At 39.4% G+C, this 21,797-nt stretch overlaps 1 protein-coding gene across 2 annotated transcripts in view; it reads left to right on the top strand.

Annotated features, from left to right (window-relative positions):
* Nucleotides 1–18,396, top strand: part of SAMSN1 (SAM domain, SH3 domain and nuclear localization signals 1) — a 60,022-nt gene extending 41,626 nt beyond the window's left edge. For both annotated transcript variants that reach the window (XM_075197098.1, XM_075197100.1), the window contains 7 exons: nucleotides 4,358–4,426; nucleotides 6,868–7,017; nucleotides 7,491–7,626; nucleotides 8,605–8,756; nucleotides 11,098–11,304; nucleotides 12,866–13,016; nucleotides 18,072–18,396. In XM_075197098.1, the coding sequence (XP_075053199.1) occupies nucleotides 4,358–4,426; nucleotides 6,868–7,017; nucleotides 7,491–7,626; nucleotides 8,605–8,756; nucleotides 11,098–11,304; nucleotides 12,866–13,016; nucleotides 18,072–18,271 (1,065 nt within the window). In that variant the 3' untranslated portion in view covers nucleotides 18,272–18,396. The remainder of the gene's footprint in view (nucleotides 1–4,357; nucleotides 4,427–6,867; nucleotides 7,018–7,490; nucleotides 7,627–8,604; nucleotides 8,757–11,097; nucleotides 11,305–12,865; nucleotides 13,017–18,071) is intronic.
* The last annotated feature ends 3,401 nt before the right edge of the window (nucleotides 18,397–21,797 follow it).

Genomic DNA, 21,797 nt, shown 5'->3' with positions numbered 1-21,797 from the left:
TATGTGAACATCTTAAATTATGAATGTTGATAACATTTTGCTAAAACTCTCTATACCTCTAGGTCATGACTAAAAATGGTTCCAACCACATATTCAGGTGCCTTTTGATCATCCGAATATTCCCAATAGCAGCAGATAAGTTTCCTGATCTAGTGGGAGGCAGTCACCTATCCGTTTGTGTGATTATTATAGTAAGGACAGGGCTGCATGAGACATTCAGTACCATGAGTGAGGATGGGAATGGAGGCAAGCAGCAAGTTGCAGGCTGAGTTAGATAGTGGAATGATCACCAACATCAGTAATACACCCCTATCTGTTGATACAGCCAACTTGTTTTACATATGCATTTTATTTCTTTTATTTATTTATTTATGAACAGTTATTGCCGCAGTGGAGCTTATAATCTATACCGATCATACCCAGCCAACTACGCAAATCCCCAACCACTCGATCCAGTGCTCCACAGCAAAACATCCTCTTTGGATTTACACAAGTTCAGCTCGATTCTTACCAAAAAAAAAAAAAGTTTAAGGAGGGGGCATTTGTGGAGGGGCGGAAGTTTGCACCAGGCAACTGGAAGACTTGGGGAGGGGGATTAAGGGCATTTCTCACAAAATATGCAGTAGGCTCAGCAGTGGGCTTTGTTTTCTGTAGCAGATCAAATTTTTTATAGTGGAACATGATTAATAAAACAGTTACCGGAGTGAAGTGAACCCATGCCTGGTTGTGTGGAGAGTGCACACTCATTATCCCTACCCAAATGGACTGGATATTTGTACAATTAACACACACTTCTGTTCATACTGTGCATACCGCTAGTAATATCTCTCTTCCAATAGGCATTTGCAATGTTAGTAATAGTTAAAAATTTAATGCTAAATGATTCATTTCTTTAAGTTTTAAATACCATCACAGCTATGGAAACATTACAGCCTCAGCAAAACAACTAAGTCTAAAAGTCCTTATTACCCACGCAATGGCACACTTTCTCCATACACATATGCTATCGGCCTACATGATTGTTATCTACAGTAATGTTGAAAAGGGGGCATTTTCTTTTAAAGTTGACATATATTTTAAGTGTTTGCCTTTAAGATTATGGAGAAAAATGTTATAGAAATATTAACATGAAAACACTTAAATAAGAGCAGGAAGATAAGGCATCGATGATGATGCCAATCTGTAATGCGGCCACATTGTCTATTCCCAGGTAGAACCTACAGTAGGATAATGGTGCCTGGAATTCTGGGAGATCAAATGGGCAATCCAAGCCCACAAGAGATAGAATACCCAACAAATCATATTATTTTACATTCATAGTCTTTAGTGCACCCACTTCCTACACACAGTAGATTTTGTGTGCTGAGACTATATTTATGTGAATGTAGCCTATCGTATAACTAGAAACCAATGATATTACTCAAGCACCTTATGCCTCATTTAGAGATTTAGAGCTAAGAGTGAATCCAGCTAGAAGGTACAACCTTCCACTCTGGCAAAACCATCTTGTGCTGGTGTTGGGTTGGGGGTTTAAAATGTGCAGACAGCTTAAGCTTCGGAAGGGGGAGCCTACTAGCTCAACTGTAAATCACACTGTAAAAGTAAAGCTGCCCAGTATTTGTGTGCTACACACAAAAACAGACAGTATTTTCCCTGCATACAAAAAAAAAGCATTTCCACTCCTTCAGAATCATCAGCTATTTATATAGCGCCACTAATTCCTCAGTGATGTACAGAGAACTCACATCAGTCCCTGCCCCATTGGAGCTTACAGTCAAAATCCCTAACATATACACACAGAGAGAGATAGAGACTAGGGTCAATTTGATAGCAGCCAATTAACCTACCAGTATTCTTTTGGAGTCTGGGAGGAAACCTACGCAAACACAGGGAGAACATACAAACAACAGATAAGACCATGGTCGGGAATCAAACTCATAACCCAAGTGCTGTGAGGCACAAATGGTAACCACTAGTCCACCGTGCTGCCCCCTTGTATTGCATTATGGAGTAGAGTTTGGATCACCGCACTGACTATAAGATTTTACCCAATTGTAATACACATATCCCTATAAATATCTCCTGAATAGGATCTCTTGATTGGTAATTGGGGTGCAACCTTGAAACTCCAGGTGTAATCTGAACAAAAAGGAGAAAAAAGCAAAGTTTCTGGTATAAGGTGCACTAAATCTTCTAATAGATAATATCGATAATTACCATCCTATAAAACATAATTTTTATTAAGTAGTAATTTAAAAGCGAAATATACTAAAATATAGCAATTAAAATCCCATGGATATAAATAAAAAGCTGGATACACTCAATATAGTACCTATATAATCCCACTATAAATTATATGGTACAGAGGTATAATAGTGTGATTAATATGAATAAGTCAGATAGTAAATAAAGAAACATACGCCATAACAAGCAGTTATGTCTCTAATATAATGTCTGTTAAATAACAGGCTATACAGGTTGGTACTGTCCAGCTAGCAGATAGAGGTTGGAACAAAATATCCCAATTACCTCTTATAAATCACAAACGCTGGTATGTAATTCCTTCTGACTAAATCCTGCAAATCAACAATCAGTTAAAATGGAAACATTTTTTGCCTTGATTAAGCAACAGCGAAACGCGCGTCAGCATATCAGCTGGCCACACTTGATATTTGTACTAAGAGGAGTCTGATTATTTAACTACCCCTATAAGCCAAGAGTTAGAGGGGAAACCTAGCAGGCAGTTAGCAATACACTCCCCATAACAGCTATTAACAATTTGTGATAGCGCCTCTGAGATATCTACCATATAGCGCTATTGAGTGTGCTGCAGGGTAGATTGCACTACAACTGATTATAGATTGGCAGGAATTAGTTGGAAGGGATTGCATACTAGCAACTATAATTCTATAATAGCGTTTCTGCTATACTTTACATGTTACGCTACTGAATATGCTGCAGGGTAGTTTCCATTTCAACTGATTGTTGATTTGCAGGATTTAGTCAGAAGGAATTACATACTAGCGTTTGTGATTTATAAGAGGTAATTGGGATATTTTGTTCCAACCTCTATCTGCTAGCTGGACAGTACCAGCCTGTATAGCCTGTTATTTAACAGGCATTATATTAGAGATATAACTGCTTATTATGGCGTATGTTTCTTTATTTACTATCTGACTTATTCATATTAATCACACTATTAATCACACACACATTATACCTCTGTACCATATAATTTATAGTGGGATTATATAGGTACTATATTGAGTGTATCCAGCTTTTTATTTATATCCATGGGATTTTAATTGCTATATTTTAGTATATTTCGCTTTTAAGTTACTACTTAATAAAAGTTATGTTTTATAGGATGGTAATTATCGATATTATCTATTAGAAGATTTAGTGCACCTTATACCAGAAACTTTGCTTTTTTCTCCTTTTTGTTCAGATTCCCTTGTATTGCATTCTCAGATTATCTTACATTTGTGCCACATGTATAACACTATTGAGCTCCCACGCTTAGTGCTAGTTCTTAGTTCATTTTAAGCAGATAATAACAGCAGGACATAGTTAACTTAGTCACAATCTGCAGTAGTACGACACCTATTCAGTTCATTGCAATTATAACTTCACAACTTCATGACTTCAAAAAGTTTCAAAATACAAAACATAGATCTTTATGACAGTCGGATGAAGATTACACATCATGGAAATTGCATCCTGTGTATGACATAATCTAAAGTGGAACATGCTGTTTTTTTCAGCCTTGCTGTACATTCAGGTTAAGTAACTTAGAAACATGGCATATTGCAATCCAACAAATGGAGAGAGTGGAGCATTTGTTCTTCAATGTGAATCTAAAGCTTCATCTAACAAAGTCACAGAAACAAATACGTCTGCAGTGTACAGCAATGGTTATAACTTTCAACTAATTCTGTTTATGATTCATTTCTGTCATCTACAATAGTATTTTATCAAAATTACAATTTAGGGTGTTTTGGGCTAATTTACAGGGATAATTTTGCGCTTTGGTCATACACAGAGGTATTGTCTAAAAGTGGTCGACTGAAATAGTGAAGAAATGTGTCCTTGAAATGGATGGAAAATGTATTTCATAGTCTGTAAACAGTAAAAACATTTTTCGGTGGTAAATCACAAAATACTCTTTGTAGACAGGTCATTTGTGATTGTTATGGATTTGGTGATATTATATTATTGATCCTTAAAGTACGCTGGTGGTTTGGCTCACCCTGTGACCACAAGAATCATTAAGTCATCTACATCTGCCGTTATTATATATTTATCCTTTCTCTATTAGTGTACAGTTTGTTTCATTTTATATCCTTTCTGTTGACAGCGCACCACCAGTTTTGGAGCCTTTGACCGGTTCAAGAAATCGCCTGCCTCCAAGCCAGAAGATAATGAGGTCTGTCACTGTACCGGTATCACTCTACGTTGTATTATATTATTGAAATTATGCACCTGAATTAATAGGATCAAACAACAAAATTACAGGAGAGTCCAGCTGATCTTAGGAAATTACAATGTGACACCGTGCTTCATTTATTTGGTTCACTTTTATGACATTGGATGTCTAGTTTGCCAGTTTTAAGCAACGCAGGAAAGACGAGACGGATGAAAGTGCAGCTGTGTAATGTTGAAGAGATCAGTGGGGTCTTAGCTTTTTGTATCTCTGTCTACTGACCCCGAGGCTCTTCCTGTGAATTTCTCTCTGCTGTACATAGTAATGAATTCGGCACCTTAAGAGGGAAGGAATGGTCAAATTCCAGCTATTGTGATAGAAAAGCATAGTGGTTATTTCACCTCAAAGGTCAACAAAGGTGGATGTGTTAGTTTCACAAGGAAAACCACATGTCATCTTAAAAAACATACCAAATGATTGAACTTACCAGCAAGGGAAAATAACAAGTACAATCTCCACATGGATGGCTGAATCCTCATGTCTGCACTGACGGCCCAGTATGACCATTTGTGACCTCACTTGTAGCGTTATGCATAAAAGGGCTGCAGCATTGTTAATAGTGTATCTTGTGCAGAATCACTCTGACCTTGACCAGTAAGTTGGTGCAGGCACATGTAGCTGTGCAGACTTGTGCGATTCTGGTACTTACACCCTCCTGTGCTTGGAGAGGAGGGACAGGGGAAGGAAGAAGCATTCTAACGTTGGTATCGTAATATATACTGCCCCATCCTCAGAAATACATAATGCACTAAGTCAGTAATACATAATGCTCCTATCCCCAGTAATACATAATGCTCCTATCCCCAGTAATACATAATGTCCCATCCCAGTAATATTGTCATGCCCCAACTCAGTAATACATAATGTCCCATGCCAGTAATACATAATGCCCCATCCCAGTGATATATAATGCCTCATCCCAGTAATACATAATGACATAATGCCCCATGCCAGTAATACATAATGCCCCATACCAGTAATATATAATGCCCCCAACCCAGTAATACATAATGTCCCATGCCAGTAATACATAATGCCCCATCCCAGTGATATATAATGCCCCATCCCAGTGATATATAATGCCCCCAACCCAGTAATACATAATGCCCCATGCCAGTAATACATAATGCCACATCCTAGTAATATATAATGCCCCATGCCAGTAATACATAATGCCCCATGCCAGTAATACAAAATGCCCCATCCCAGTAATATATAATGCCCCCAACCCAGTAATACATAATGCCCCATGCCAGTAATACATAATGCCCCATCCTAGTAATATATAATGCCCCCAACCCAGTAATACATAATGCCCCATGCCAGTAATACATAATACCCCATCCCAGTAATACATAAGGTCTCATCTCAGTAATACATAATGCCTCTAGCTCAGTAATACATAATGCCCTATCCCAGTCATACATAAGGTCTCATCTCAGTAATACATACTGCCCCATCCCAGTAATACATAATGCCCTATCCCAGTAATACATAATGCCCCATCTCAGTAATATATAATGCCCTATGCCAGTAATACATAATGCCCCATCCCAGTAATATATAATGCCCTATCCCAGTCATACATAAGGTCTCATCTCAGTAATACATTATGCCTCTAGCTCAGTAATACAAACTGCCCCAGGCCCACTAATAAATACTGCCCTCTGTCCTGTAGTATAGATTGCTCCTTGCCCAGTAACATATATTGCCTTTTGCCCAGTAAGATAGACTGCCTTCTGTGCAGAACAATATGAGATCATGTACTAAGTGTATGGGCCGGTCTGCAACATAAATGCTGTGTTTTGAACCTGTCATGTGGCTGAATATGCACAAATGCACTTAGATTTCCAGCAGGGCACATGGTTAGTGCTTTGACTGACAATCATGGTGATGAATACAGTGTTTTTATAGCACACTATATGTAAAGCTGCATATCAGGCGCAGTTAGGCATTAAAGCAGACCTGCAGGACATATATATGCAACATGGATCCATTGCAGTCAGTTCAGATGCATGCCGCCAGATAATACTACACAAATAACTTAAATAAGCATCTAAAGTGTTTGCAATGCCGTCACTGAACCTATGTATTCCATGTGCCCAGTTTTACATGGCTAATTTGGCACGCAGGTGAAGGGACATGATGTGTGTACGTTGAGTGGAGAGAGTACAGCTCCATTAAGTAAAAGTTGTAGAGCCACAAAATGTACACAATGCTGTAAGGGCTGGCTGCACTTAATTTACATGTGAAATGGAGCTGCAGCAACACCACTGGTCCATCATTCATGTCTAACCTTATTCAGTTTCCATAAAACCACTCAGTGCCGCCATCTTGTCCTCACCTTGTCTTACCTGAGTGATCAATCTTCTTTACCTAAACAGACCGGTGAAACTGAGAGCGTGTGTGAAGGAGGAGCTGCAGATGGCGACAAGACGACAAATAGCGCCGGAAGTCTGACTAAGAAGATGAAAGCCATATCTCTGACTATGAGGAAAAAGATGGGGAAAAAGTACATTAAGGCTCTGTCTGAGGTAGAGAAATTATTAAAATTAGTATATATCAAAAAGATTAGCTCTTTGATGATACGGAAGTCGATGTGATGAATAACTTTCTAACTGTATGCAATACTACAAAGACATATTACCGCTACCTTGGTTATGTGAGCAAAACAAAATGGCCACCCCACAGTGGTAATACTGTACTTCCAAGTAGTGCTGCTTCATAGTATGTGTTCAGAACTCATTTCACTTTTAGCGAACAATAATACAGTACGTAATAAAGCACGGAATATCTCTGTTCTGTCAAAGTCTTACATAATGTAAGACTTTGACAGAGTTACATTAGTGCTCCTTCATTCAGTTTTTGAAAGTAATCAATTTCTGTTTAACACCTTGTACCTAAACGGTTTATAGCTACTGCTAAGGTTGAATTCAGCGACGACCATCACAAATAAATCACTTGTTAAACTGTCGTTTTATTATCATCTATTATCTTTTTTTTCCAGAGTGAAGATGGCGACGGGATTTTTTCTTCCAGAGACAGTGACCCCACCGCTGGAGCCAACACTGAGAAAGTCACTCTCAGAGGCAGCGAATCCGTAGAGAGTCTTTACAGTCTCAACAGCGGTCAGAGTTCATCTAGTAAGTATCCATAAAAATGCTTTCAGTTTGGGGGCCCATCAAACAAGTCATTTCTAGGGGTAATAACGTAGGTTTTAACTTACATATGTCATGTGAGCCTCCACCAGCGACAAATTGTAGATTTTGGTATCTGTCCAAGATCAGAACATTCTCATTTAGTACAAGTTAGGTGACAGACACGTGATGCAGGGTAATTCATGGACATAAAATCAGGAAAAAATACCGGGTTTTTTTTACAGCTAATTTAAAATTGCATTTGGGAAGTGGAGAAATATTGATTCTTTGTAAAGCACTAAAGACAATTTATATTCAAAGTTACTTTGTGCTATAAAGTATTTGCCATCCAGTACCCTCTATACATTAGGACACAAATATCAATAGTCGGAACTGAAAATGTATATCTTTCCTCCATTACTAAGATACATGAGTGACATTCTAAGTTCTGTATGAGATGAATTATTGTCGACGTGGTCCTATCCCAGGAGGATATGTAGAAAACAGGAATTTTGCAGCTTCCTGTTCAATAGGGTATGCCCAGGGAAGATTGTCCTTTCAAGGTATAGGGGAACCCTGACATACTTGGTTGGTTATAAGTCTTAACCACTTAACATTTCGGCAAAAATTTATGCACAATTTCACGAATTGTCAGTTGCGCTGAGCTGCGGGTTTGCAATTTAGCACTTTCACAAATAACCTTTTGTCACAATACCTCTGTTTCTCTAATGGGCAAATTATCATGGAGAATTGTACAATGCGAGTTCGGCTTTATCATGCTGTAACCTTAGATCAAAACCGCTCATCAAAGTATTGTTTTTCAAATAAATAATGTCTTAGTTATTGTGAGTTAATGTTCTGTTATCTTTTTATATTTGATTTTAAAGCATAGTACTACCAGAACTCACTGAAACAATTTCAATATAAAATCTAAAAAATATTTTGCCATTTAAAAAAAATAATAATAATGTATAATTGATGCAGGCGGTGTGACCAGCTGCTCTGACGGAAACAGCAACAGGGACAGTTTTCGATTTGATGACGACATGCCTTATACTGGACCATTTTGTGGTCGAGCGAAAGTCCACACGGACTTTACTCCTAGCCCGTATGACACAGATTCACTGAAAATCAAGGTAAGTCAGTATTAAATGTTGCTTATCTTGCCTTTACTATTGGGCCAGGTATACATTGGCATTGCATTTCCATTTTTTATACCCTAGTAAGACTACTAGTGAAAACTCATATGTTTGTTACAAGCATTTTGAGGTCATTGAAGGTCCCCATTACGTTTACGCATGTACATGGATAGTGCAAGGTGCGTTCAGTAAATGGGATTGGAAACACACAGAGCACTTGGATGCTAGTAAAAACATGAGTGAGTATGGTGACATTTGAAACAATGTGTTCTATTGTTCCATTTCTATCCCCAGACCCATTTACATATGTTGAGCTAGCATAAAAGCTCATAAAATCAACGCTAGTGGGTATGAGGCCTATTACATTCCATCATGGGACACCTTGAAAATGAGTCATGTGGAACTATTGTTAGGGCAGCACGGTGGCTTAGTGGCTAGCACTTCTGCCTTACAGCACTGGGGTCATGAGTTCAATTCCCGACCATGGCCTTATCTGTGAGGAGTTTGTATTTTCTCCCTGTGCTTGCGTGGGTTTCCTCCGGGTGCTCCGGTTTCCTCCCACGCTCCAAAAAAACATACTGGTAGGTTAAATGGCTGCTAACAAATTGACCCTAGTCTATGTGTCTGTGTGTGTGTGTGTTATGGAATTTAGACTGTAAGCTCCAATGGGGCAGGAACTGATGTGAGTTCTCTGTACAGCGCTGCGGATTTAGTGGCGCTATATAAATAAATGGTGATGATGATGATCTATTTATTGAGTACATGCCGACAATCGCCTCTAGGCACCTACAAAGCTGGCGTCATTCAGCAGCAACTGAACTCTTTAGCAGTGACATATTGGTGAAGGGGAAACATTTTTAGCCATTGCAAATTAGAGCACTTTAGCTGTGAAGAAGCTTTTCTTCAATTTCAAAGTGTTATTCTCAGTTTGGTGGAAGTATACTGTACATGGGATGTGGTTTTACATTGCTGGCCGCATGCAATATGCACTGAGAACGCGGCAGGATGTGGGATCATTGATACCTATGAGCATCCCTTTCTCATTCCCCTTTTACTAAACATTAGTGCAGCATTCCTAGGGGTATATTTACTAAACTGCGGGTTTGAAAAAGGGGAGATGTTGCCTATAGCAACAAATCAGATTCTAGCTGTCATTTTGTAGAATGTACTAAATAAATGGTAACTAGAATCTGATTGGTTGCTATAGGCAACATCTCCACTTTTTCAAACCAGCAGTTTAGTAAATATACCCCCTAGTGTGCTAGACTTTATTGCCCTGAAGATTAGGAACTGGGGGGTGGGGTGTACAAGGTTACGGATCAATTATCCTTAAGGTGGCTGCATTTCAAGTGTTCTGGGTACGTGATCAGCACAATAAAACAGCGCAGTATGCAAAACACACTTCAGTGCTTGAACACTGCAGTGTTCAACCTCTGCTGTGCACATCACCCTAAAAATAGAGATGCTCAGGCTCGGTTTTCTAAAAACCAAGCCCACCCGAACTTAGGGGATCCGAGTAGGCTCGAGAGCCGGCTCGTTACTTTCGCGCATCCTCAGATCTGAATCGAGGCAAAACGTCATTGCTGCATTGTCGGATCTCGCGGGTTTTGGATTCCACAAGTACCTCCCTCCCCAGGAGATCCAGCGCCATTGCTCACACAGAAACAGGAGTAACAGTGTTCTTGTCACTCTCCAGTCTCCAGTAACATTGCTCAGTGCCATTGCTCACACAGAAACAGGGGTAAAAGTAGCTTCTGCAGTGGCGTATGTGACATTCAGACAGCAATCACAATACACATTTTCATTGCTGGGATGGGCTTACAGGTTCATCATCATCACCATCATAATCATCATCATCATCATTTATTTATATAGGGCCAGCAGATTCCGCAGCTTTACAATTGGGAATAAACAGTAATAAAACAATACTCGCAAGCATACAATCTACAGTCACTGCCATCAACAGCCCAGAACAGGAGCTCTGTCTCCTATTGCTGTATGTGCTATATAGCTGGAGAGCTAAATTGTGCTCCTCCTACAGGACATTAGAGGACATTACATCAGACGGTTCTCTCACTTTGTTTGCTTTTCACCAGTAACTTGGTTCTTACAAAAAACTTTTTAACGTTAATGGTAAAAAAAAAAAAGGATTTGTTAACAATTTTTGAAGAAAAAAACCCCAATAAAATACAAGCAAATGGCAAAATAATTGACAGAGTTTGGCTATTTTATTATAGGTATAGTAAACAAAATAATAGAGTTGGCACCAAAGTTATAATATTTTATGTGCGTCTTAATTCTGAGAAACTAATCAGGTTTTTTTTCACGTGTCTTTCAGAAAGGAGACATCATAGACATCATCCACAAAACAAATATGGGCATTTGGACAGGCATGTTGAATAACAAAATTGGGAATTTTAAATTTATATATGTAGACATCATCTCCGAAGAGGAAGCTCCCCCCACAAAGAGGATAGTGAGAAGGAAAAGTAAGCGGCCAAGGCCAAAGACGCTGCAGGAACTCTTGGAACGGTTCAACCTGCAGGTAAGTGACACAATGGGCTAGATTTACTAAGCTGCGGGTTTGAAGAGGTGGAGATGTCACCTATAGCAACCAATCAGATTCTAGCTTTCATTTTGTAGAATGCACTAAATATATGACAGCTAGAATATGATTGGTTGCTATAGGCAACATCTCCACTTTTTCAAACCCGCTGTTTAGTAAATATACCTCAATGTCTTATAGGAGCATACTTGCCAACACCTCAAATGGCCAAAGGAAGACAATGAAGATTTGTGGATACGCAAACACACATCGGCAGATTCCCTAATTCAGCTACCTAGAGATTAGTTTTTCCATACAACTATATGGAATATAGCTGTTAGCTCTGCTCAAGGAATTGACATCATGTCATTCATGCTTGGAAATGCCTCTTGTTCTATGTGTGCGTTTCTGAAATCACCATTCGAGGGTGAATACTGCTGTTCAGAAAGCCAGTTCCCGTTTGTAAACCCAGATGCTGGATCTCAATAAGCAACTAGCAACACTGCAGTCCGTATCCAACAAGGCGGGCAGTTTACTGCACTGGTTGAGGCCAATGAAGTTGGGGTTGGAGGTATGGGAGAGCAGGATCCTGAAACAGGCAGCTGGATAATAGTCAGAAGATGGGGTAGAGGGGAAAGTGTCAGGGGGACTACTGCTGATTGGCCATTCCCCAATAAATATGCCAGATTGTGGATGTCAGATCAGGATGAGCATCGATGCCGTAGGATACCTCATCTAGAAACCAGGGGAACGACTTCTCCAATAAATATGGAAACAGGGGTGTAGTGGCCAGACAGCTGCTCATGGTAGGGAATTCAGTTATTAAGATAGAATAGTCTATCACAAAGGCAGTTTGTTGACTTTCAGGTTCAGTATAGGGTGGATTAGGTACCATGTTGTGTTTGGCAGAAATTTTTGTAGGAAGATTTATTGTCTAGTCCATACTTGCCAACCTTATGTTGGCCGGGTCCGGGAGATTTTGGAGGGCAGGAGGGGTATATGGGCGGGGCTTCACGATTCACATCATTTTGGCCCCGTCCCCAGTGACGTAATGCCTGTAAAAACACCCCAAACAAGCATTACATCACTGGGGGCGGGGCCAAAATGGTGCGATTCACGAAGCCCCGGGCCCCTCCGCCCGTACATTCCAGCTCTAATCTTTTTGAAGTGGGCAGATAGGCCAGATGTGGGAGAATCGCCAGCTCTCCCAGGAGTCCGTGAGACCGACCCGATTTTCGGGAGTCTCTCGGACATTCCGGGAGAGTTGGCAAGTATGGTCTAAGTCTAGTGCAACCCTAGTAAATGTATTGAGTAGGAAATATCATCTATGCCACTTCATGCAATGGCATGTTATCACCATGGCTAAAAAAAATCATATTTAACCTCAATCTAACATGAGAAACGATGGTATATTAATATTGACACTGTATGAATTACATTCTAATTGTCAATATATTGTGCCATTCAGATACACTCTATTGTATAGTTATAGTTAGTGTGCAGTGAGTACTTGGTTAATGTATTTATTAAAGACTTGTTATGCTGCTGTCTTGTCTCACAGGATTACATGTCAAGCCTGTTGCTGAATGGATACGAGACACTGGAAGACCTAAAGGACATCAAAGAGAGTCATCTCTGCGAGCTTAATATTACCAACCCTGAAGAAAGAATGAGGTTACTGGTTGCTATAGAGAACCTACAAGACTGTGACAGTGAGTTTCACTTCATTCTTCCCCATTACTCTAAACACAATTACGGAATCCTGCAGATCAGTCCTGTGAGCAAGTTCAGCTTTGAAGAAAAAAGTTTTAAAAAATGTAGTATTTCATGTTTTTTTTAAGTTACAGAGGTAAAACCCTGCAGATTGTAAGAGATGTATTGTTTTTCTTTTTTGAGACACGGAGCCTGAGCAAGTTCCGTAAAAATAAATAAATTATGTAGCTATGCTTCGCCTTAATTAAGAGTCGAGACACCTCAGGATGCAGTGTCGCCTCTGTTTACAGGCGGAGATACTCCACAGTTACGTTCAGGGGCACGCACAGGTGGGAGTTGGAATTGGGAGCAAATGCACCACTTTTACATATTGACCATTAAGTTAGAACAGAACACACATAAAAACAAAAATGCTTACAATGAAATTCTTCATTGCCTTGTATAATTGTCCCGAACAAATGACCAATTTTCTGATCATTGGAAAATTTGTTAAAAAAAATTCTGTTTGTAAACTCCATGGCTGCAGAGTGAGCATACACAATGTCCAAAGCCTAACACAAGGTAGTTTCATTGTAATAATAGCAAATAATAAACAATTGCGGACATTTGCTTTGCTAGCAAGCCACACGCATGCCTGAGTCCGCGTACACAACATGAACTTCTCTAAGGTAATGCTGTCTTGCTCATCACTATCATCTGGGATTTACACCTACCCTGTAGCAGGTGAAAAAGATATAGCTGAAAACATACGTATTTCCGCAAACATCTGTGTCTGAATGATCCGAATCTGCGTGAACACCCCCTTAATTTACATGGACTATGTTAGTCTGCCCCTACTCCACTGTTCCACCTCTCAAATCGTAGAGGCTCGTAAGTGTCAGACGCGTTCAGCTATGAATTCTGCGCAATTGCGAATGCTCGTTTGTAAGTATGCGCAGTACAATTTCACATAAGATATGCTACACAAAATAGTGTATGTCCAGCTCTGAATCAAGACCATTGTGATCCTTCCTTTGCTAACTAAGATGTAGGTACAGGATTCTGGAAAGTGGATAGACAGTGGTGATATAAACACATGATAACCTTGTTGTATGTGTTTTTAATGCCAGGGTATGTCAGGGGCGCACACAGGGGGGGTTTCTGGGTCTCCAGAAACCCCTCCCCTCCGCTAAAAAAGTGCCCTACATAGCGGCACTGTACTATACAGCAGCCACGGCGCTGTCAAAGAAGCGTCCGCGGCGGTGCTGTATTGTATGGACCCGAAACGGAGCTGCGGCAGCTCTCTCACTTTTTTTGGGGGGGGGGGTGGAGGGGAAATCCCCCCTTAAAAATCCTCTGTGCGCCCCTGTATGTCATCCTGTTTTTTTAACTATTGCATAGCTCATAGCGTGACAATACGGCAGCAATCGTGGGGGTATAAAAAATTTTCATCTTCTTGATTTCTACAGAATGACAGTTAGAATCTGATTAGTTGCTATAGGCAACATCTCTACTTTTAAAACCCGCAGCTTGATATATTTACCCCCAGGAATGAAGACAGTCCTGATGTCCCCTTACATCCATAATGTAAATAAGACATAGTAGTATTGTTAGATAAAAATGTAAAAGTTATAATGAAATAAGGGGATTGGCCTAAATGTGATAGTAGAGGCGGTGATTCAAATAGGTGCATTAGCACAGAATGAAATGTACAGCACATCTGCATATTTAGGGGTTAATAAATAACCTTTACCGAGTACAAAATCAAGTGCAGTGGCATTAAATGAAATGTCCAACCTTACACTGCAACGATCTATTAAAATGACCCGAATGACCTTGCTGTAGAAGATAGGTCACTGTCTTAGAAATCATGAAAACATAATTGATATGACCACTTAATAAGCATGGCAGGTTGTTTAACAGCTAACATTTTACGCAATACTAAATATATCATCGTGCATGTACCTTTCTGCGTATGTAATTAATAATTTATCATTGGATTAAATTACATTATAAATTCCTATATTGAGCAGCAGAAGTGCATTTTGTGAACTTTGAGTTATGAAAGAAAGCGACATATATGTCAATCAGCATTTCACACCATACAATTCTGGAGACATTGTGCTGCCGATACTGAGGCACTGAGAATAATACCATAAGGTTCAATATTAGCATTATATCATAGTAACCAATTAGTTCAGGAAAAATAAGAACTGAGGGCTGAAATAAGCACAAAGGATAATAAAGTTTTGAGGCTGTGTCACTAGGCTTTAGTTAGTCCGCGGGGTCAAAAGTTTAACTGAAGGGTTACGCCCATCTAATGTCACAGGAGAGGGGAGATAGTCTTTAAATAGGATGGGCGGAGATAGAATCTCGCCTCTCTCAGAGCATTTGTTTATAGCCTCGGTCCAAGTACCGCCCCGATGGGTAGACTTGTGGGTACATTACTTTAACCCAGAACGGTTGCGGGTCAGTTGTGTCCAGGACAGGTGTCCTGGAGGTAGATATGTGCACCCGGGGTTAGAGTCCCCATTTTTTGTGGTTGTCCTTTGGTTGATGCGGGAACTTCCTGGTTGCGTGGAGGAATTTGTGCACTGCTATTTTCTCCACTACCATTTCAATAAAAGTTCTTTGATTTCCCACACTTACGTCGTGTGTTATTTAATTTAAGTCGTTAAATGTTTATAAGAGGTTAAGTGAAGTAAGATATATCAGCCTCTAAGCATTTTATGCATTTACCTATACTTTCCTTAGTTAAACATTGTTCTGTTTGCTTTCCTTTGCTTTGATGTAAGTCTCTTTGATGTAAGCCTCTCTCTAATTCCAGTGACCATTAGACAATCTTTAATGCACCCAATCCATTTTAATTGTCATTGCAAATGTTACAGAAACATAAAGTGGTATTTAGGGATTTGGGCCCACTCCATAAGCTCTCAGTAACGAATAATGCCACAACATGAAATACTCACTTTTTACATGTAGTGTAATCTTCAGGTGTTCTATCACAGCAGTTCTCAAAGCCAGAACTTGACTTTGACAATACAGACAGGATTAGCGCTTTATAGGTCAGTGCTTCATAGGAGATTGGGGTAATCCTGTGGAAGTTAATGTAAGGACAGACAAGTGGCATTAGCAAGATTTACAGGATCAGAGGTGCAGATTTAGACACCAAAATGTCATTTTTACCAATCCCTTGTTATACAGTCATACTTGTATTTTTAGCTCCTAAGAAATGTATCCTGGAATTTAGAAAGGATAATAAATACATTTAAAATGACATTTTAGCCACAGACTCCAATTGAGTATCCCCTCCACTTATGACATTTTCATGGACAATACTAATAAGCCACAAGTCATATACTGTTGGGTGATTACAGCTGGAGTTGGAGATTAAAGAGGAAAAGTTGCTGCAGGCAATGTTTAGACCCCTTTAGTTATTAGTTACTATCTCAGGGTAAGATGAAGATTCTTTGTAAATTTAACATGTTTCTTATATTTATGGCTGTGTTTACATTATGTATATGTAGAGTACCGTATTTCCCCAAGTATAAGACGCACCTTTTTCCCCCAAATTTTAGGTCTAAAAAAAAGGTGCGTCTTATACACTGCAAGCGCTACTTACCTTAATGAAGAAGTCGGCACCTGGTGTGAGAGAGGAGTCCCCGCTAATAGGAACAGCGTGTCCCCACTGGTTGCTTCACACCAGGGCCATCTTAACAACATTATGGGCCCCCGGGCAAAGCAGTGCCAGGGTCCCTAGATATAGATATAGATATATAGATGTATACAGATACAGATATAGATATAGATATATAGAGATAGAGATAGATAGATGTACTTGCTCAGTGACCCTTGAAGGTTTTTTTTGCAGGTTTTTTTCTTTTGCAGGATTATTTATTCTCATTAAGAGCCGTGCCTATGGGCCCCCCTTGCCCGTGGGGCCCCCGGGCAGCTGCCCATCGTGCCCAATGGAAAAGATGGCCCTGCTTCACACAGCTTGTTAGCATGTCCGTGCTGCCTGTTTAACACAGCGTGCTGCCGCTGGCTGCTTCACACAGCTTGTCCCCGCTGATTGGCAAAAGGACCTTAAGGTCCTTCAGGCGCCTCCCACAGTCTCGGAGCTATCAGTCTTTATGTACCGTAATACATCTTTTTTTTCATTTTGGGCCCCAAAATTAAGGTGCGTCTTATACTTGGGGAAATACGGTATATATAGGCAGCTGTTGCTTGATATATTGTCAAAACATGAATCACCACCACCCTATAAACACCTTGTGGTAGTCGTGAAAACCTCTACAATAATACTACAATATAATAAGACATACACTAACCCTTGTCAATGACGTTTGCAGCAGTTCCTCAGAGGCTGCCCTCTTGTGGGGGATCAATATTGTCCTCAGTAAGATGATCAGTAACTTGGTCCTCTAATGTCTCTCCCCCTCCATCCTCCTTTGGGATGGAATTACTCGTACTTCCTCTGTTAGCTTCAGGCCTTCATAATAAATACTGCTGAATTGTTCAATATAAATTCTCAGTCCCACTGGCATTTTACTTGCTACTAGCTGCATTTGATAATATAGATTTCAGGCCAGAGACGCAGAGTCTCATTGCGCAAGGCTTCAGTGCACTTCACTCTGAATTGATATCCCACTTAGTGTCATCATCATCATCAGCTATTTGTACAGCGCCACTAATTCCGCAGCACTGTACAAAGATCTCACTCACATCTGTCCCTGTCCGTTTGGAGCTTACAGTATAAATTCCCTAACACACACAGACACAGACACACAGACTAGGGTCAATTTGATGGCAGCCAATTAATCTACCAGTATGTTTCTGGATTGTGGGAGGAAACCGGAGCACCCGGAGGAAACCCATGCGAACACCGGGAGAACTCCTCACAGATAAGGCCATGGTCGGGACTTGAACTCATGACCCCAGTGCTGTAAGGCAGAAGTGCTAACCACTTAGCCACCGTACTGCCCATATATATACACATATAATAATACAATACTTCTGCTTTAATAACATGTGACTACTCAGAGGCTAAATCATATTGTTTTATATTTTGACAGACGGACAAGAACCTGGGAATGAATCTGTGTCCCTGACACTCAGCCCTGACATTGCTGCAAACAAATCTGAACTAAGTGACTGTCCGAGAGATTCCGGATGCTACATTACGATAGAGAATACAGAAAACAGCAGGGATTTTGTAGAGTCAGAAAAATTGTGTGACGCTGTACAGCAAATCATCATCACAGAATCCACCTAACAAGCCTCACTTGGACTGGAAGTTACGGTGTAATAATAATTTCACGATATAACAGTATTTATTAATAACGTATAAAAATAAAAATGTAGATGGACATTCAAAAATATAAGTTAGCAGTTACCCGATACGAGACTCTTTCATTGATCATGTATGGATGGAGATCAGCCTACGCAGGTCACCACGGCGTCACTAACAAATGTACATAAGTCATACACTTCTGAGTGGAGACATTGTGATGTCAATGATGGGTCTCTGTCAGGCAGGGTGAATAGACTGCAGTAAGGTTTGGAATGTAACTAATATGATACAGTTTGTACTTGTCAAACATTGGGGGTTATATATAGGATGCAGACACAAGCACCGTATATATAGAGATTCTGTTTGTACCTGTTTTTTTCGCAGAGGTAGTGTTTTACAAACATGCATATACTACAAGGGCAGTTTGCAGTGGTATGTTGGTTTAAATTGGAAGGTGCATTTTTTTGTGCAAAGTACACTCAAAATTAAATTTAAAGGGGGTTTCCAGCGAGTGCACTACATGTAGAACCCCCATGGACATAAATGGGCAGTTTCAATTGCATGGCAAAATTTCTTGGTCAATTATAGCTTAGTCTGCCATTTGGACACAATGCTGAAGGTTTTGGAGCTATTCCAAACGATCCTGTTTTTCTGTGTTTCCAATTGACTGGAGTTCCCCGATGGAGTTAATTGTTGTTTTTTTAAATGAAAGATTTGCAAATCTCTAATGATGTGGGGGAAACACAATTAATGCTGCTGGGTAGTTTCAGTCACATGGAAATACAAAATAAAAAAAACAGCATGAGGTCCAAATGTTAGTTTTCCTTAACTAATCCATTTGGCTAATATTGGAAAACTACATAGATGAAGGTTTTCACATTCATTTAAATGGGCCCCATTTCAGTGGGGTTAATATCACGCTTGTGGCAACCCCATTGAAAAAGTATGGATCCATTCATATCAATGCTTGTAAATGCATAAAAAGTTTTTGAGTTTTCATCATCTCAATCTTTTTACACTTATCTTGTGTCTGAAAACGGTGAAAATATTTTTGGAAATGTAAACAGCTACTTCCTATTTCGATCTTTCATGGATCCACCAGTTCTATATTTTGGTGAGTTAAGGAGGAATGTAAATAATTCACAAAGTAGTTAACAGATAATAATGTACTGACAGAATGTTGCCTCATTAGAAAAATGAATAGCAAATAGAGATATTTTGAGGCAATGCTCCCTAGGAAAATGTTTCAAATAAGCCTTTCTAAAGGAGAAGGAACTTCTGAAAAATACCATTTACATGGTTACCCTGTGAGTCAACCCTCCACCCACTGGATTTTATTGCATGACAAGCAAGATCTGTTTCAGCCTGATTTGGTCTCTTCAGTGCAAGACAACTATTGCCCACCATTGTGAATTGCTGTAAAAACCACTAGAATAATGGTCAAAGATTTTAATATTTAAAACAAGACTCTTCACAAGTAGAATGGACTTCTGGATAATGCCATTTACATGGCAGCCCTGGGAGACAGTGCCCCGTCCAGTGGGTTTCTGCCATGCTCTAAAAACCCAGTGGATGTGGCATAATTTTCTGTGCCTTAACCACATCATTTATGTATATAAAATAAGTTATCGAATGCAACATATATTATACCAGAAGCCATGTATTGGGTCAACGTAACCCTACAAATGGTGTATTATCAGTTTTGATGGTACCTGTAATAATATGTAGGATGCGCTTTGTCTATGTTCTGCAATTGATCAAACACGTGTGTACAAACCAGGGATAAGTAGTGGAGTGTTACCATAATTATTCCATTATTTTATCACTTGAATTTATTGAATATGTTCTCTTCACTATAGCACAAATTAAAATTACTACGGCTACACTTAGGAACAAAATGTTATTTCCATGAAACTGACAGAACTAATATATAAAAACTGGCCTCTTCCTGAAGGAGTGAAGCACCTCTGGATGTGAAGGGATTAAAGTGGAAAACACATTTTTGAAATGTTGCTTCTTTGAACATCCCAACAGCACCCCCCAAAACATCTCAGTAGAAAAAGTCCATCCGCAATCAGTATCCTCAGGATTAAGAACTATGGTCGACATGAACAAGAAGTTAGAGGTCATGATGACACTACATTAATGACCTATACAGTGGAAACAACTATGGAACCATTTTACTATATGAATTCATAAGATCCGGAGGTTGTACAGGGGACAGAACTATTCTCCTCGATCCTCACACTGGTAGTGATGTATCTGGCTTCAATAAAAAATAATGATCCTGATTACTATTACATTGATCTGTGGGCTGATACATCTTTGTCTGTCTGGTTATGTTTCTTCTTCAGAAGACAGGGAGTCACTTGTATTACATCAGACACAAATAGAGAACGATGAAAAAGAGAAGATTTTAACAAAGGAAAACATCCAGCTTCTACAGAAACAAATAGAGAGAGATTAACAAAAGCTGAACTTAGTAGAATAAGAAATCCAGCTTCTACATAACCAATTAGAGAAAGATGATCATGAGAAGAACTTAGTGTAGGAAGAAATCCATCTTATATGGAAACAATTATAGAAAGATGAATAAGAGATTAACTTAGAGGAAGAAGAAAACCGTCTTGTACGGAAACAATGATGGAAGGATGGACAAGAGCTGAACTTAGTGGAAGAAGAAATCCATCTTGTACGGAAACAATGATGGAAAGATGGACAAGAGCTGAACTTAGTGGAAGAAGAAATCCATCTTATAGGGAAACAATGGAAACAATTATAGAAAGATGGACAAGAGCTGAACTTAGTGGAAGGAGAAATCCCTCTCGTACGGAAACAATGATGGAAAGATGGACAAGAGCTGAAGTTAGTGGAAGAAGAAATCCATCTTATAGGGAAACAATGATGGAAAGATGAACAAGAGCTGAACTTAGTGGAAGAAGAAAACCGTCTTGTACGGAAACAATGATGGAAAGATGGACAAGAGCTGAACTTAGTGGAAGAAGAAATCTATCTTGTACGGAAACAATTAGTCTGTCTTCCTCGCATGTCCCAGTCATGTCTTCTGCTGAACTGATTCTGTATTACATGTGATTTCTGCTTATCAGTAGCCATGTACCCATTGCTATGCTTACTATGGTCATGAATGTTTTATATGTATGATTATGTCAGGTGCTCCCGAATCTGTAGCGCCATACAAATAAGCGAGGATGATGGTTGTTATGTAGTTTAGTGTGAATGTTGTACCTAAATTCAATGAGATCTAAAGTATGAAAATCAAGACCTACAGATGCCTACATCTTATTTCTAAATTGATTCAAATTAGAAATGTATTGCCACAGAAATACCATAGGCCGTCTTCTGGTATTTTGTTATTTTACTTGTGTGTTTAGAAAACCCTTATCAAGCTGTGTATGTAGTATATTGTAAATATTTTTTATTGTTTGTATGTGATATCAACATTAAATTTTTGTATATGTTATTTTAGATTTAAACAGATGTGATTAGT

This window comes from Mixophyes fleayi, chromosome 2, assembly GCF_038048845.1.
Source record: "Mixophyes fleayi isolate aMixFle1 chromosome 2, aMixFle1.hap1, whole genome shotgun sequence".
Lineage (NCBI taxonomy): Eukaryota > Metazoa > Chordata > Amphibia > Anura > Limnodynastidae > Mixophyes > Mixophyes fleayi.
The sequence above is the reverse complement of the archived record's forward strand: the minus strand, read 5'-3'. Positions and strand labels throughout refer to the sequence as shown.